General features: G+C 45.6%; 1 protein-coding gene across 5 annotated transcripts in view; it reads left to right on the plus strand.

Moving 5' to 3' along the window:
- Window positions 1-16958, plus strand: part of LOC140188698 (endothelin-converting enzyme 1-like) — a 214600-nt gene that overhangs the window by 101982 nt on the left and 95660 nt on the right. For all 5 annotated transcript variants that reach the window (XM_072245232.1, XM_072245231.1, XM_072245230.1 and 2 more), the window contains 2 exons: window positions 6076-6214; window positions 16165-16377. In XM_072245232.1, the coding sequence (XP_072101333.1) occupies window positions 6076-6214; window positions 16165-16377 (352 nt within the window). The remainder of the gene's footprint in view (window positions 1-6075; window positions 6215-16164; window positions 16378-16958) is intronic.

Below are 16958 nucleotides of genomic sequence, written 5' to 3' on the forward strand. Positions count from 1 at the left end.
AACCATATTCCAAGTGTGGTCTAACCAAAGCTTTATAGAGCTATAGTATGCTTTGTGAAATTCAATCCCCTGACTAATGAAAGCTAAAACACTATGTGCATTCTTAACATTCCTATCACTTGTGACAACTTTGAGGGATCTATGGGTATGTTGACACCAAGATTCCTCTGTGCTTCTGCTCTAAGAATTCTGCCTTCAAATTGGACCTTCTGAAGTGAATCACTTCACATTTTTTTCTGAGATTATCTCCACCTGCCACTGATTCTATTGTATTTCTTGTAATTACCGTGAATGAACACAAGAAAATGAATCTCAGGGTTGTATATGGCAGCATTTACGTACTTTGATAATAAATTTACATTAAGCTTTGCAAAAATCATTGCCAAAGGTAAAGCGATTTCTTCCCTCTTTTCTCCTTGTAACTTGGGCTATGTCCCACCTGGTCCTGGGAATGATCTGTCCTAATGTTTTTCAAAGCACATCCTCTTTCTTAATGTTGACATGTTCTATCATATCAACCTGTTTTACACAGTGCTCACAAACTTCAAAGTCCCTCTCACTGGTGAATACTGAAGAAAGTTATTTTCTGTTTTTAAGAAGAACATTTAAAAGCATTCAATCATGGCTAATTTTCCTCCTACCTTCTCCCCATAAGCTTCAACCCCCTTAACAGTTAAGTAACTATCAGTCTGTCCCTTAAATACACCAATGACTTGGCTTCCAATGAAGGTGACAAAAAAAATGCTACTGATTTACTACCTTCTGGCTAAAGAAATTACTCCTTCTTGTTAGTTTTAAAGGGATATTCCTTTATTTTGTTTTTTATATCCTAGACTCTCCTACTAATGGAAACATCTCCACATCTACTCTCTATCCAGCCTTACTCTATTCAATAGGTTTCAATGAAATCTCCCCTCTATCAAGTACAGGCCTAGAAACATCAAATGTTCCTCAACGATTAATCCTTTTATTCTTGGGCTCATTCTTGTGAACCACCTCCATTTTTTAAAAAAAATCCAGAATGGTTCTGATATAGGAGGCCACGTGGGCTATTGTGCCCAATTTGCACGCCCCCCCCCCCATCAGAGCATCTATCTGGTTCAAATGCCTGGTCCTCACCACGCATTTATCCAATTCTGCGATGGACAGTCCCAAGCCTAGCTGTGAAAGATGGAGGGTTTGTCACAGGGTGAGGAACTCTATTCTGTAAAAAAAAAACACCCAGTACTACAAAAATGCCAACAGAAGCTCCAAAGACTTAAGACTCTGGCAAGCTGCTGTCAGCAGACATTCCTCCACAGTAAACTTCATCTGCCTTGACTCTGTCCATTCAGTCTTCATAAGTTGTTCTGACCTTCTACCGACACATTATTATATGTAATAAGAAAGAGCTAGTTATCTACAACATTTAAAGCATTATCAATTCAAGCTACTTCCTACAAATATGTCTGTCTTTGTGTAGAGAGACAAAAACTGACGCACAATTTAGTATGTGTGGTCTAATCAGGGCTATATATAATTATAGTAAAATATTTTGAATTTAAAGCAGTCTTGCTTATAACATTCCTAGCATTGTGTTCTTCACAACCAATAAGGTACATCTGAAGCAGAACTTCAAGACTGAGAAGTTCTGCTGCTCATAGAAACATACAGCATAGAACTCTTCAGCCTGCCAAAGATGTTGTGACCAAGCGTGCAACAAAGTATCAATAAAGACACAGACTTGCAGTACCCCAAAGACTACTCATTCACTCGGTAATTTGACATACCACAGTCAGTCAGTTAGTCTCTCCCCTTTCCCCCTCCCCTCTATCTCCCCCCCCCCCAATAAGGGGGAAAAAGTTGTCTCCATCTCACAGCGAGAGAGGAGACATAACAAACAACTCACTGATTTACAATGTTAAAAGTCTGTTGCGTCACTTTTTCCGAGCTCTGTGCCCCAAGAACTCTGGTCTCTCAGCACGCAGCCAGCAGCCAGCTTGCTGTTTTTGATCTTCCATTTCCTACGACACACTGATTCTCTGCAGAGGCACCAACCACGAGTCTGCCCGCCTCCTGAGCCACAAAATCCCGGAATTCCGAAGGCGAGCTAATCTTCTAGGCCGTGTCCTTGGCATATCAAATAACGGCCAGTCGTGAGACCCCAAGAGCAGGTCCCATTCCCACAAAAAAACTGAAGTCAGCATGTAACTCCAGGTCAGGGTCTTCAAAAGAACCCTGAAAGGGAAAAATAGAGATATTAAAGATAGGAATAGAGTTGTTTCCGAGGATGCAAACAAAGGCGTGACCATTAGGCGCCATCGTCCCTTCACTCCTCCCCCCAGTCCAACTAACCTTCTCAGATTCTATTACCCACTCACACACTAGGCATAGCTTACAGTGGCCATATTAACCTACCAAACTCTTAAATTCCTCTTAAATATACTTTTTATGAATTACTTTTGCTGCAATCTGCAGCATGTTACATTCCTCCAAACAATGGACTTTTAAGTTGCCTCAATGATCTTCGTATCTCATGATCAACAGAAGAACCGGGACCAGTCGGGCACAGTGTCTTTAAGACTCATCGCGCTGGCTGAAAGCGTGGCTGAAGAGGGGGAATGAAGCAAGGCTGAAACACAGGGATGAGACCTCCTCCAGCAAGTGTCTTGTTGGCATATGTGCAGTCACGGGAGAATAAAATTGAGGATTTGAGGCAAGACTGCTGCATCAGAGGCAGAGGAGAGTCTGCTCAGTTGCATGCCTTTCTCCAGATACACCAGTTGCAGCAGTTGGATCAGAAGGAATCTCGGTTCACAGAATGGACTGAACTGTGGACTCGGGGGAAGGCGAAAGGAGAAGGAGTGTGTTTTATGGTTAACTCTCGGTGGTGCTCTGACATGGCTGTTCTGTCCAACTCGTGTTCCCCAACGTGGAACACCTAATAGTCAAATTCTACTTACCTCGGGAGTTCTGTGTAATCCTGACTGCAGCTTATATACCACCAGCGGCCAACTGCAATCAAACGCTTGCAACACTGCACAATGTCATCTGTAAACAAGAAACCAGCCCATCCCTACACATTTCAAATTATTGATGGAGACTTCAACCAGGCTGGTTTGAAGAAAACCCAGACCAATTACCACCAGCGCATAACCTGTAGCACTCAAGGTCCCAACGTACTGGACCACTGCTATATTAAGATGAGGAATGCATACCATTCCTTGCCCAGACCACGTTTTGGTAAATCAGATCACTTGGCTGTCCTTCTACCTGGATGCAGGCAGAGGCTAAAAAGCAAACCTTCAGAGATTAGACAGAGGTGGTCACAGGAGGCAGAGGAGTGATTTTGCTTTGAGTCATGTTCAAGCACTCACTTAAAGATCTGAATGAATAAGCCATGGTTGTGACACTCTTTATTAAAACAGCTGTAGATGAGTGTGTCCCCACAAAATCATTCAGATCTTTCCCCAACCATGAGATCCGAAATCAACTGAAGGCCAGATCGGAGGCATTCAAGTCTGGAGACCAAGGAGGCTACAACGGGTGCAGGTACAATTTCTGGGAGTGGAGATTCTGGACCAAAATTGAAACAATGAGGAATACTTCATCAGCTGTGGCAGGGCTCGAATGCTATCACCTCTGATAAAGTTAAATCAAGCAACATGGGAGACAGCAGGGTTTGGCTTCCAGAGGAGCTCAATACCTTCTATGCTCACTCTGACCATCGGAACATGGAGGAGCCATCACAAACTCCCACATCTCTGAGTCTCTGAAGCTGACATGTGGGCTGCCTTCAGGATGGTGAAGAAAGCATTCAGACTGGACAGGGTACCGTACCACATACTAAAGACCTGTGCTGACCACTGGCTGGTGTGTTTACTGAGATCTTTCACCCATCGCTTCAGCAATGTGAGGTACCCACCTCCTTCAAGCAGACTTCAATTATGCTGGTGCCCAAGAAGAGCATGTTGATGACCTGTCTCAGTGACTATTGCCCAGTTGCTCTTGCATCCACAGTGAAGAAGGATCTTGAGAGGTTCGTGATGAAACATATCAGCTCCTGCCTGAGAGACATCTAGGATCTACTCAAATTTGCCTACGGGATCAACTGGTCCACAGCAGATGCCATATCAATAGCTATTCACTCAATCCTGGGACATCTGGACAGCAAAGGTGCCTACATCAGGATACTCTTTATTGACTACACTTCAGAATTCAATACCATCATCCCCTCAAAACTAATCAGGAAGCTCCAAGACCTTGACCTCAATACTTCCTTGAGCAATTGGATCCTAGATTTCCTCACTTTAGACCCCAGTCATTTCAGATTGGCAATGACATCTCCTCCATGATCTCCATCAGCTCAGCTGTGTGCTTAGCCCCCTGCTCTACTCACTGTATACCTATGACTGTGTAGCCAAGCACAGCTCCAATGCCATATTCAAGTTTACCGATGACAGTACAGTCATGGGCCAAATCAAGGGTGGTGATGGATTTGCATATAGGAGAAAGCTCGAATAGCTAGCTGAGTGGTGTGATAACAACAACCTCTCTCTCAATGTCAGCAAGATCAAGGAACCCTGATTGTAGACTTCAGGAGAGGCAAACCAGAGGTCCATGAGCCAGTCTTCATTGGAGGGTCAGAGGTGGAGAGGGTAAGCAATTTTAAATTGCTGGGTGTTCCATTTCAGAGGACTTGTCTTGGACCTAACATGTAACTGCAATTGTGGAGAAAACATGGCAGCACCCCTCTTTCCTCCTGAAGCGTCGTGGCCCAAAATGTCGACTCTATTCTTTTCCATAGATGCTGCCAAGCCTGCTGAGTTCCTCCAGCATTTTGTGCGTGTTGCCTCTATTTCCTTAGGAGTTTGCAGAGACTCAGCATGACATCTAAAACTTCCACATACTTCTATAGATGTCTGGTGGAAAGTAAACTGGTGGCATCATGGCCTGGTATGGAAACACTAATGCCCTCGAATGGAAAGTCCTACAAAAAATAGTGGATTCGGCCCAGTACGTCACGGGTAAAGCCCTCCCAACCACTGAACATACCCACATGAAACGCTATCACAGGAAAGCAGCATCCATTATCAGAGATCCCCACCACCCAGATCATGCTCTCTTCTCACTGCTACCATCAGGTAGAAGAGCTTCAGGACTCACACCACCAAGTTCAAGAATAGTTACTATCCCTCGACCACTAGGCTCTCTAATAAAAGGTGTTAACTGCACTCAGATTCACTTGCCCCATGATTGAAATGTTCCCACAACCAAGAGACTCACTTTCATGGCCTCTTTATCTCATTATCACATTATCTCCTGTTCTCATTATTCATTATAATTTAATTATATTAGCATTTGCACAGTTTGTTGTATTCTGCACTCGGGTTGATCTTTCATTGATCCTGATGTATTTATTATTCTGTAGATTTACTGAGTATGCCCACAAGAAAATGTATGTCAGGGTTGTATATGGTGACAAATACAGTATATACTCTGATAATAAAATTTACTTTGAACTTTGTATGTGTTTGGAATGTGGGAGGAAACGAGTACCTGGAGGAAACCCACGTGGTTGGAGCAAGAGCATGAAAAGTAGTCAAGGTCAGCATCAACCCTATAGTTTTAATGCACTACCTTGATGTACCTTCTCCAGGAGTTGAACATTTTAATCTTTTAATGACCATTTATACCAAGGATCATTTGAAAGACTTTTCTTCTTGCATTTTAAAACACCTCCCCTTTATATTAGCCCATGGTAGATGTAGTCTTCAATGTTCAAATAGGTATGAACTGTAACTGGAAGTGAAGTGGTGCACAATTTTCCTAAGGCACTGGATTCCCCACTCAATATGGTGTAACAGGAGCCTTGTATAACCTTAATAGATATGTGTGTCTGTACACTCTTAGAGTCATTGAATGATTCAGCATGGAAATACTGTATGGCCTTTGCCCCACCTTGTCTGACTGGCGTGCAAATGAAATTTTTGCATTTATCTTTTTACATGTAAAAGCAGTAGACTAATACTAATGCCAAAAGATTGGTGATTGAGGAAAGTTTTAACTACACTATTGCTTTTGTCCTCTTTCTAGGTGGGCTTGAGGAGATCAAGGGGTTTGAGGGGCTGTTGGGCCAACAGAACTCACCTGGAAAAGCGTCTACTGGTTCTGATCATCCTGGTTGTGCTGGCGCTGCTCTGCAGCGTCATTGCCCTGCTCATCAAATACAGAAGTAAGTGCTTTGCGAGGAGCTGTGTCATTGAAATAGAAGTAGGTAGCATTAACAGAACGAATGCATTCAGCCCTGCAGTGGCACTTTGCCTCTCCATTTGCCAGCTATGGTTCTGTAACTCTCCATACTCTATCAAGAAGATACGGGAAAAAAAACTGCAGATGCTTTATATCCAAAATAAAAACACAAAATACTGGGAAAAACTCAGCAAGTCAGCCACCATCTGTGGAAAGTGAAGCAGTTAATGTGTTAGGTTGGGCATCTTTCAGAACTTGGAAAGAAAGAAAACAAATGGAGTCAGAAAAGTTGGGTGAGGGAGGGAGAATGAAGGGAATATCTCTGATAGGGTGAGACCAAATGTCTTAATGTATCAGTCAAGTTGCAGGTTACTTTTTTTTGACTATGTAATGTGTTACTGATCATAAAGCTGTGAGAACTGCTGAGCAAGTTGGAGTATGTAAATGGGAAAACAATACTGAGCTAAAATGTCCATTTCTGAAACCAACAGCAAGGAAGTGTGAGTTACCTAAAGTTGGAGAATTCCATTTTGAGTCTATCTAATGAAACACTCCGGTTCCATCAGCTGCGTAAGTGTAGGGAAGGCAATCTCTGGCCCCGCCAAACATGTGAGATGGAGGTGCAAGCCTTTCCCCCACCTCAACCCCGTTTGCGTGGATGCTGCATGAATTGTTACCCTGTTACAAATAAGTACCATGAAATAACAGTCAGTACACCACATACAATTAAATGATATAGCTTTATAATTCTTAATTCGACTAAAGGGTAGGTAAAGGAAAAGTCAAAAAAGAAAAGGGCCCATTTTAATGAAACAGTCCAATGTCCCCAAGTTGGAGCTCACGGTTTCTCCTTCGCAGACCCTCCTTCGATTTGCCCGGGTTTCGTCGGATCTTGGCCCCACTCCGGGTTGAGTCCTTTGACCTCTTCTCTCTGGTGTCTTCTCCCTTCATCTCCCGCCAAGCCAAAAAGACCCAGCTCACCCCAGTGTCAGGCACACAACATGAAAACACACTCCCTTCAGTGGACGGTTCGCATTCCAAAGCACCCGTTATCTCTAACCATAATCCAAACATGACTTCTACAGAAGGACCATTACATTAGCAGTGAAGCCTTTCCCAGGGTGTTAACTCTCCCCCCACCAAAATTAGTCATGTCCTCATGACATTGAGATAATTTGCGACCCCTCATACAAAGCACAAAGTCCAACCCAGGTGTCAATGGCAGTGACTTAGCTCACCAAAGTGATAGATGCCACACTCTATACCCCTGGTGCTACATGGGCCAGCCTATCTGGTGGTCTCCTGATTCTTTGAGACCTCCTTACCCAGTCATCTACTTCTTCAGGTCCAGACACTCCTTGGGATACTTCTGGTCGACATGGCGAGGCCTCCCCCATCTATCACTCGTGCCCTGTGGCAACTCGGACCCCTCTGCCACTTTGCTGAGCCCTGCTTCATCCCTTTCATGGTCCTGCTGAAACCCAGTCTGTCCACAGATAGACCCCTGATTTCACCAGACTCAGCGTGAGAAGGACTGGGAACCTCTTCCTCAATCAGCGGGGAGTTAGCAAAAGGCAGCATATACCACACTCCATTTCCTCATCCTCTGGATTCATATCGCATTCAGGGGCGGGGGCCAGTCTAATCTCTCCTGCTGTTGGTCTTTCGCAGATGATGCAGAGTCCTCTTACTAGGTGTAGGCTCGAGCTTGGGCTCTGGGTCAACCTGCACCTCTTGTCCCAGAGGCAGAAGGTGGTTCCAATGGAGAATCTAGACAGGCCCATTCCCATCCTCTGGTTTCACCTGGAAAGCTGGCATGTTTGGCATCTGACTCTCCACTTTATAGGGTTTAGCTGCCCAGTGGTCAGCCAACTTATGCTTCCCAGGTAGTCCCAAATTCCTTATGAGGGCTCGATCTCCCAGCATGAGTTGGGAGAACCTAACCTTTTGATCATACCTCCTCTTATTTCCTTGATTCTGCTTGGAAGCTAATTCATAAGCCTTTTTCAGCTCCTTTCTCATATCAGACACATACTTCAGATAAGTCTTCGGTGGTAGGTCTTCTTTCCCAGTCCCAAAACAAAGGTCAATGTGCAACCTTGCCTCTTGCCTAAACATCAGATAATACGGTGAGTACCTGGTAGCTTCATTTCGTGGGCAGTTGTAGCAGTGGACCTGTTGTCCTATATGTTGACCCCACTTGGTCTTGCTGATTTCCAAAGTTCCGAGCATGTCTAGCAAGGTCCGATTAACCTCTCGGGCTGGGGATCACACTACGGGTGATGGCGTGGTCCTCAACTTCTTAACTCCAAGAATGCTGAGTAACTCATGAATGAGCCTACTCTTGAAATCCCATCCCTGATCTCTATGTATCCCCCTGGGGAGGCTGTAATAAATGAAATACTTCTCCCATAACATTTTGGCCGCCACGGACACCCTCTGATCCTTGGTAGGGAAAGCTTGCGCATATCTGGTGACGTGATCCATGATGACTAAGACATTCGCCATGTTGCTGGCATCTGGCTCTATTGACAGCAAATCCACACACACCAGGTCAAGGGGCCCTGCACTCTGCAAGTGGGATGAAGGAGCAGCCGTCGTAGGCAGCGCCTTCCTCCATATGCATCGAATTCACAACTTGCAGTGCTCTTCGATCTTCAGCTTCATTCAGGGCCAGTAGAACTGCTCTCTGAGCAATCACTTCCCCAGGACTCAATTCCAGTAAATGGCTTGCCTTCAGAGCAGTCAGCTTAGAGCAAGCTTGTGAAATGGCGTCATCAGAAGCTCCCAATTGATCTACCGCTCGATACTGCTCATCTTCCCTCTGCCTTCACCGTGATGGAAAACTGGCGCATGGCTTTCACCCCTGGGCAGGAACACTCTCCCACTCTCCCCTTCAGGCGCACGTCAGGACAAAGCATCAGCTTGTTCCTGCTTCCCGTCCAGTACTTCAGGCTGAAATCATAGGCAGACAATGCCACCAGCCATCGATGACCTGTGGCATGCAATTTCACTGAGGTCAAGATATAACTGAGGGGATTGTTGTCCGTCTTCACCTCAAACTTGGCACCATAGAGCTAGTCACTCAACTAATCCACCACAGCCCATTTCAATGCCAGGAACTCCAAATTGTGCTTGGGATAGTTTTTCTCAGAGGGTAACAGACTCCGGCTGACAAATGCAACAGGTCTCAACCCAGTGCCCTGATCCTGATACAGGATGCCCCCTAAGCCCTCTCGGCTGGCATCCTTGTGCAGTACATATGGCAATCGGGGGTCTGCAAAAGCCAGCACAGGCACCTGTGTCAGCAGCTCCTTCAGTGACTGAAAAACCTCTTCACATATCGCATCCCACCTCACTCCAAAGGGCTAAGATACTTTTTACCCTCCTCTCCATTTGTCCTCCTCCCTTTCTTCCCCAAGAGAGGGTAACCACACAGAAGCTGATTTGAAGGGTGACTCACTTTCGCATAGCCATTCTCGAACCTCCAATAGTACCCACAGAACCCAAGGAATGAACGCAAGGCACTCACGGTCTTGGGCCTTGGCCACGTGGTCACCACCTCTATCTTAGAAGGATCAGTAGCTACTCCACTCCCTGAGACTATGAGCCCAACATAGCTACCAGACATTTGACAGAACTGGCACTTGTCCAGGGAAAGTTTTAACTTTTCAGCTTTCAGGTGGCCCAGCAGCCTCGCTTCATGTTCTTCTAAGGTGGATCCAAACACTATGAGGTCATCCAGATATACCAATACCTCAAGCAAGTTCATATCCCCCACCATCTTTCTCCATGACCCACTGGAAGGTTGCAGGAGCTCCCGAGATGCCCTGGGGCATCCTTTCAAACTGGAAGCGTCCTAGGGGACATATCAATGCTGTCTTTGTCAGCCTCACTCATGGGGATCTGGTACAAACCACTCCTCGAGTCCACCACACTGAACTACTTCGCACCACTCAGGCAGGCCAGCGCATCTTCAATCCTCAGGACATCATACTGATCAGGGATGGTGCGCCTGTTCAGAGTCCTATAGTCCACGCACATCCGTACTCTCCCATTCTTCTGTCGGGCCACTATTATTGGGGACACAGAAGGGCTTCGGGACTTGGTGATGATCCCAGCTTCCTTCAACTTACACAAATGCTGCCGAACGTCCTCCACCTCTGCAGGGGCCAGTTGCTGCAATCGTTCCCTGAACGGGGTATCCTCAGTCACCCAGATAGTGTGACACCCACTCTTGGAACAACCCACATCAAACTCGTCAGTGGAAAAGACACCTTCCAGCTTCAACATCTTTTCTACCAACCACCTCTTCAACCTGCAGGAACTGGGGAGTCCCCAAAGTTGAATGACTCAGCGGTCAACTTTCCCCCCTTTTCCGATAGTTTCTCCACAGCATGTCTCACAGGGGCACTAGACCTTACTGTCACTGGGAACAGATGTGCCAGGGCATCCCCCGATTGAAGGTGACCTCCCCCTTCGTAGTGTTCCTGACAATCATTGCCATCCTGCTCGCCTGTACAACCGAGGGCTTCTGCAGTTCAGGCCTCACCAGTACCCCAGCAGGAAGTCCCGACTCCCCCTCATGGTCTTCTGGAGCGTCCACTAAGAGGGCCTCGCTCTCAGGCACTCTGGGAAATTTGAGGGTCCCCATCACTCTTACTACTTCCCCGGGCTGTACCACCATTGGCTTCCACTGGGTGAACCACACAGACCCTTGTCTAAATTTGGTATCCGGCCTAATGCAGCCACGCACATCCTCAAAAGTAGCTCGAAACACCAGGTGCATGTTCCCAGAAAGCTCTCGCCGGCCTTCTCCTTGCAGGCCCCCATGAGCCTCCTCACAAGATGGGTGTTGGTCCCCACCAGAATTGAAACGCTGCCCTTCTCAACAGGGTCCAGACAAACTAGCACAGACATATCAAGGACCTCAGACACTCCCACATCGGCCTCCAAGAACTCCAACTTCACTGACAAATAATCATCCTATGGATAATCATTAGCACTAAGCCCTCAGATCTCCAGTACCCTGAATGGCGTCAATGGTAAATGCTTCAGGTACCGGTTGTAAAACGAAAGGTACAACAACGTGACCGGCAACCCCATGTTGAGTATGGCTTTAGCATAAATGCCCTCTACTCATAGCGACACACTGGATGATGGACCTATTAAGCCTTCAGTAATTGGGCCTTTTGCTTTCAGGGGTTCCTTGGTACATTGCTGGGAACATGTTCCCCCAGAGACACCAGGCTGTTCCCTCATTGGGTCTCCTCTAGGTTTTCTCAATGACTCTCCCTGCTGAGGTCCCCGGGGGCTCACTCTCTTTCTGGCGTGACACCTGCTGCCAGCAACCCTTTGCATTGTTCGTCCCCTTGGGGAATCCGCCCCCCTCCATCAGCTCCATCATATGGGGGGGGGGGGGGGGGTCACACCTGCTGATAACAGCCGAAACATCTCCGTTCTCAACTCTGCCGCAGTCTCATCTACCACTCCCCGGAGCATGCTATCCGTGGTCACTTCATTACAGGCGTCCACTTCCAAGGACAGTATCCTGCTGACGGAGCCCTTCCACTCCCCCTATTCCCGCACCTCTCTGATCAGCTCAACGGGGGGGGGGGGGGGGGCACGTCTTACGAGACTGTCGGAGACCCCAAGCAATCAGGTCATGGGACTGGGTGCCCCTGGCTATCTGATCCATTCTTAACTGATCCACCTCAGCCGCCTGAATGACCCCTCTGCACCACGAGCAACTTAGCTGCCTCTCTAGCCGAAAAATAAAAGCAGAAAGCTTCTCCCCCTTCTCCTGGACGTATGTTCTGAAACACCACCGTGAGCTCCATTGGGCTTCCAGTCAGACCAAAAGCATTGTCCAGTGCTTGCATGTACAAATGTAATTGACAGCTGTCGCTATGGGAGATTTCAACCTGACAGCTCTCACGTCAGCGACCTGCCCATTCAAACTTTCAACCAATCCCTATCTCCTTACGTCATCAGAGCACTGCCACTCATCTAACAACTGAGGGGTCTGCTCCGCCCAAGTCTTGTACTCCTGCCCCCCTTTAGGGGTGGGTGTAATTCCAGAGGATACCATAGCTGGGATTTTGAACCTGGGCATTTTTCCATTATTCGCCAGAGAGGAAAGGGCGGATACTAACTCAGAATTCTCACTCTTCACTGGGGGACATGGACTAATTAGACATTCCAAATCTGGCCACTCCTTCCCCTCACTCCTCAGAAACGATAGAACCCTGTCTTTGAAATCTCCGCCTGCAGCTACTGCAACGTCAGCACTGGTCTGCGTTAAAACGAGAGCTGCGCCAGCCATTTTATCAAATCTCCATTCGCAACTTTAACAGTACTTAACAGGCGAATTAACAATTCATCCAGAGTACAAATATCTACCCCACTGGTTCAATGCTCAGGGTAATCACACAGCATCCAACGGAATCTATCCCGAACGTAGCCCCCACAATTGTAACCCTCGGTTTGGCTAGCAGCTTAATCTAGGGGATGATAGCCCCCCCCCCACCCGGCCCTCCAAACTTAAGAAATCTCATTTGAGTGAATGCTGTGCAATGTGTCCCCTGTTACAAATCAGTACCACAAAATAACGAACAGCACACAATATGCGATTAAACTATTGAGCTTTATAATTATTAATTTGAGGATATGGTTAGTAAAGAAACAAAAAAAGAAAAGGGTCCATTCTCATGCAACAGTCTAATGCACAAATGTTGGAGCACACAGTGTCGTCCATTTGTTCCCGTCATCCTCCTCCGAGCGTAACCAACCCTCGGACCCTTTCTCCTCAGTCCAGTCCATCCAGTGGTCTACCAACTCTTTCTTCATCTCTCCCGACAAAAGACCAGAAAATCCCTGCTCCCTGACACACAAGAAAGAGCAACATCCTGCTCATTGGCTAATATACCCCGTTATCTCTAGTCATAACCCAAACATTGCTGCTACAGAGAAACCATTACCTCAGCCTTAGGAGTGAAACATTACACAGAGGCCATTACATTAGCAGTGAAACCTTACAGCGTGTTACAACAGTAAGTATATATCTAAATTAAATAGTTAAATTGAAGTAAGTAATGCAAAAACAGAAATTTTTAAAAAAAGTATTGAGATCGTGTTCAGAGGTTCAAATGTCTATTTAGAAATCGGATGGCAGAAGTGAATAAGTTGTTCCTGAATCACTGAGAGTGTGCCTTCAGGCTTCTGTACCCCCTACCTGATGGTAACAATGAGAAGACGGCATATCCTGGGTAGTGGGTGTTCTTGATGATGGAAGCCACTTTTCTGAGGCACTGCTCCTTGATGTCTTGGATACTAGGGAGGCTAGTACCCCTGGTGGAACTAACTAATTTTATAACTCTCTGCAGCTTACAATGATCCTGTGCAGTAGCCCCCTCCCCCCGTACCAGACAGTGCTGCAGTCAGCCAGAATGTTTGTATGAGTAGTTTGTTATTTATGTGTGATTCATTTGTAGATTTTATCCTTGTCTTCATAAGTTCTCGTGTGCTATGTGTACTACTGAGCTTAACATCCTGGTTCAGAGAAACGTCCTGTTTCTATATACATTATATGATTATATATGTTATATATGAGGGGTGATTGATAAGTTCATGGCCTAGGGTAGAAGGAGTCACTTTTCGAAATCCTAGCACATTTATTTTTCCTATATTTACACACTTAGTCCAGCGGCCGTGGAGCATACAGATCCCTTCTTTGTAGAGGTTGGCGTCTTGGACCTCCAGAAGTGGTCCACGGCAGGGGTGAGTGGCCTAAAGTAGAAAGAGATGAGGAGAAACTTCAAACTTTCTACATTTTCACTCAAAGATTTGAACTGCACATGAATGTAACAAGAGCTGTATAACTCATCTCCTTCTACCTTGAGCCACAAACTTATCACTCACCCCTGCTGTGGACCACCTGGAGGTCCAAGACGCTCTCGCTACATGCACGCGCAGTTCAACTCTTTGAGTGATTATCCCTTTCCTGGTTCATGCTGACCAAACAACTGTCCAGTCTTCTGCCCTACATCTAAGAGATCACATCTCTGAGTAGCACTAGGCTGCAGAAATGCAGGAAGATTGCAGAGAGGCTCAGCAGGTCAGAAGTCATCTGCCAAGAGTGAAATAGAGATAATGTTTCAGGATGAACACTAGAAGCACATTAAAATAGATCTAGGACCAGCAATGGAATATTAGAAACCACGTCTGCATGAAGCCCTATTAACCCCACAAATACATGGACAGTAATGTATTTATTTTGTGGATATCACATGATTTGCAATTGATTTGTTTATTTTAATTGAAATTAAATTGTTGTGTCAGAGTGTACAACGTCATCCAGTTGGTGGGTCTGTTTCCTCTCGTTTCTCTCAATCTGACTATGGGAAGTTTGAGGTTGGGAGGTAATTTGGTACTTCTGGGATGTTTGATTCATTCAGGTGATTTATTCATTGTTTTGCTTAGAGATACAGCATGGAACAGACCCTTCTGGCCAAATGAGCCGCACCACCCAGCAACCCACTTACTTAACCCTAGCCTAATCACGGGACTAGTTAACCTACTAAGTGGTACACTGTTGGAATGTGGGAGGAAACCAGAGTGCCCTGAGGAAACCCACTCACTCACAGGAAGGATGTACAAACTTCTTAAAGACAGTTCAATTCCGGCACTCTGAACTCTGACGCCCCAAGCTGTAATAGCGTCACGCTAACTGCTATTCTACTGTGTCACCCCATAAGTTCCTTCATCTTATCGAAGAGCAGTAGAACAGAAGACATTGTACATATTTGGGTAGATTCAAAATGAGCTTCAATGAGCTTTAATTGAGCAATTCTTCGTTCTACTGTTGGTATTGTTGCAAGTAAGATTATGCATCAATCGACATTGTGGGTGGCTTCTTGACATTAACAGGAGTTTGATAATTATAGTTGAAGCTTCTGTGATTAAAACCTCAAGTAACATGAAGGTATAAGCACAAACTGAAGGCTGGGGTATGAACTTCTATCAAGTGGTTTCCTTTTCAGAATTTGAATTTTGTAAGGGGTGAATGCCGAAGGTTTGGGACTGCATAATGTGTTGCAGCTGTCAAGGGATGAGAACATTTTTGACAATAATGCCAAAAGTTTGAATGAGGAGATCAGCACATGTGCTGCAGTGGATTTGAGCATTGAACACACCCACTGTCTTCTTCACACGGGTTTTTGTGGGTCAATTGGGGGAGATGGGGGAAATTTTAGCTTGTATGTGAGGAGTGTTGTCTCCTTGGCATTCATGGTAACTAATTCAATTACTTGGACTGTAAATCAGAGTTGTTGTCATCCAGGCAGGGGTGCCACCTCTACCCTATTATCATATGAAAGAGTACCTCCCACGTCCTTTCCTTCCCCCTCAAATTCCCATTGCATTCAACATCTTTTGCACATTATTATTTTCTTTAAGCAAATAGTTTCATCTACCTTAGCTCTGATGATGAGATGTGCCCAATTTGGTGGAAACTTTGATCAGAATGTTCTGGGACAAATCAACTGTTGCCACATCTCCATTAAAGTGAGTCAGGGGTAGGTGTGGATTAGCAAGTGGGAATGAGCAGGTTAAGATTTCTCTCTGAGAAAATAAAGTTCAGCTTTCTATCCAAATGAATAAGAATTAATTCCAAGCTCACTAGTGTGTGCTTGCTCATTAATTACACAAAACAGGTATTTTTCGATAACTGTTGAATCTATCTCCCTGAAATAGTCTTGTTTCTTCCAAAGGGTGAAATATTATACACAGGAGGCCTTGACTTTACATCTGTGTTCTGGCAAGAATTTCAAAGTACTTTAGGAACTTTATTTGCCAGGTTATGTATATCCAGTGGTATTAGATGACAATAATTTAGCTAAATATCTTTGGATATCAATGTGCCTTCCATTGCAGATACCCCAAAAGTTTGCCTGACTGAGTCCTGCATCAAGGTTGCCAGCAGTATCCTCCAAGCCTTGGATCGCTCTGTCGACCCCTGCCACAATTTCTACAACTTCGCCTGTGGAGGCTGGATGAAGGCAAACCCACTGACAGATGGAAAGGCCAGAATAGAAACATTCAACACCATATGGAACCAGAACCAGGCCGTCATGAAGCATATTTTGGGTAAGTGTGTGCATCACGCTGCGTTGTGCTAAAACTGTCCTCATTTCTAGTGCACAGACAACTCAACAGGGTGTCAGATTGTCCTAGCATTTTCACAGACTCAGAGGGCCGAATGGCTTCTTTGTTGTTAACTGTAAACAACCGTGGTTCATGTTAAACCTGCTTAGGTTTGAACATAGAACATGGAACAGTACAGCACAGGAACCAGCCATCTGGCCTGCAATGTTGTGCTGACCAGCTAAAAAAGCAAATCAAAAGCTAATCCCTCCTACCTCCTACCTACACATTGTCAATATCCCTCCATCTTCTTTATGTCCATATGCCTATCCAAACATCTCTTAAAAGCCTGTAGTGTATTTGCCTCTACCACCGTGCCAGGTAATGCATACCAGGCATCCACCACTCTCTGAGTAAAAAAAAAAACTGACCCCTCACATCCCCTTGAACCTACCCCCTCCCTCTCTTTTAATGCATGCCCTCTGGTATTAGACATCTCAATGCTGGGAAACAGATACTCCCTGTCTACTCTACAGTATCTATGCCTTTCATAATCTTATCAAACTCCCCTCAACCTCTGGCAC

Source organism: Mobula birostris, chromosome 27, assembly GCF_030028105.1.
Source record: "Mobula birostris isolate sMobBir1 chromosome 27, sMobBir1.hap1, whole genome shotgun sequence".
Lineage (NCBI taxonomy): Eukaryota > Metazoa > Chordata > Chondrichthyes > Myliobatiformes > Myliobatidae > Mobula > Mobula birostris.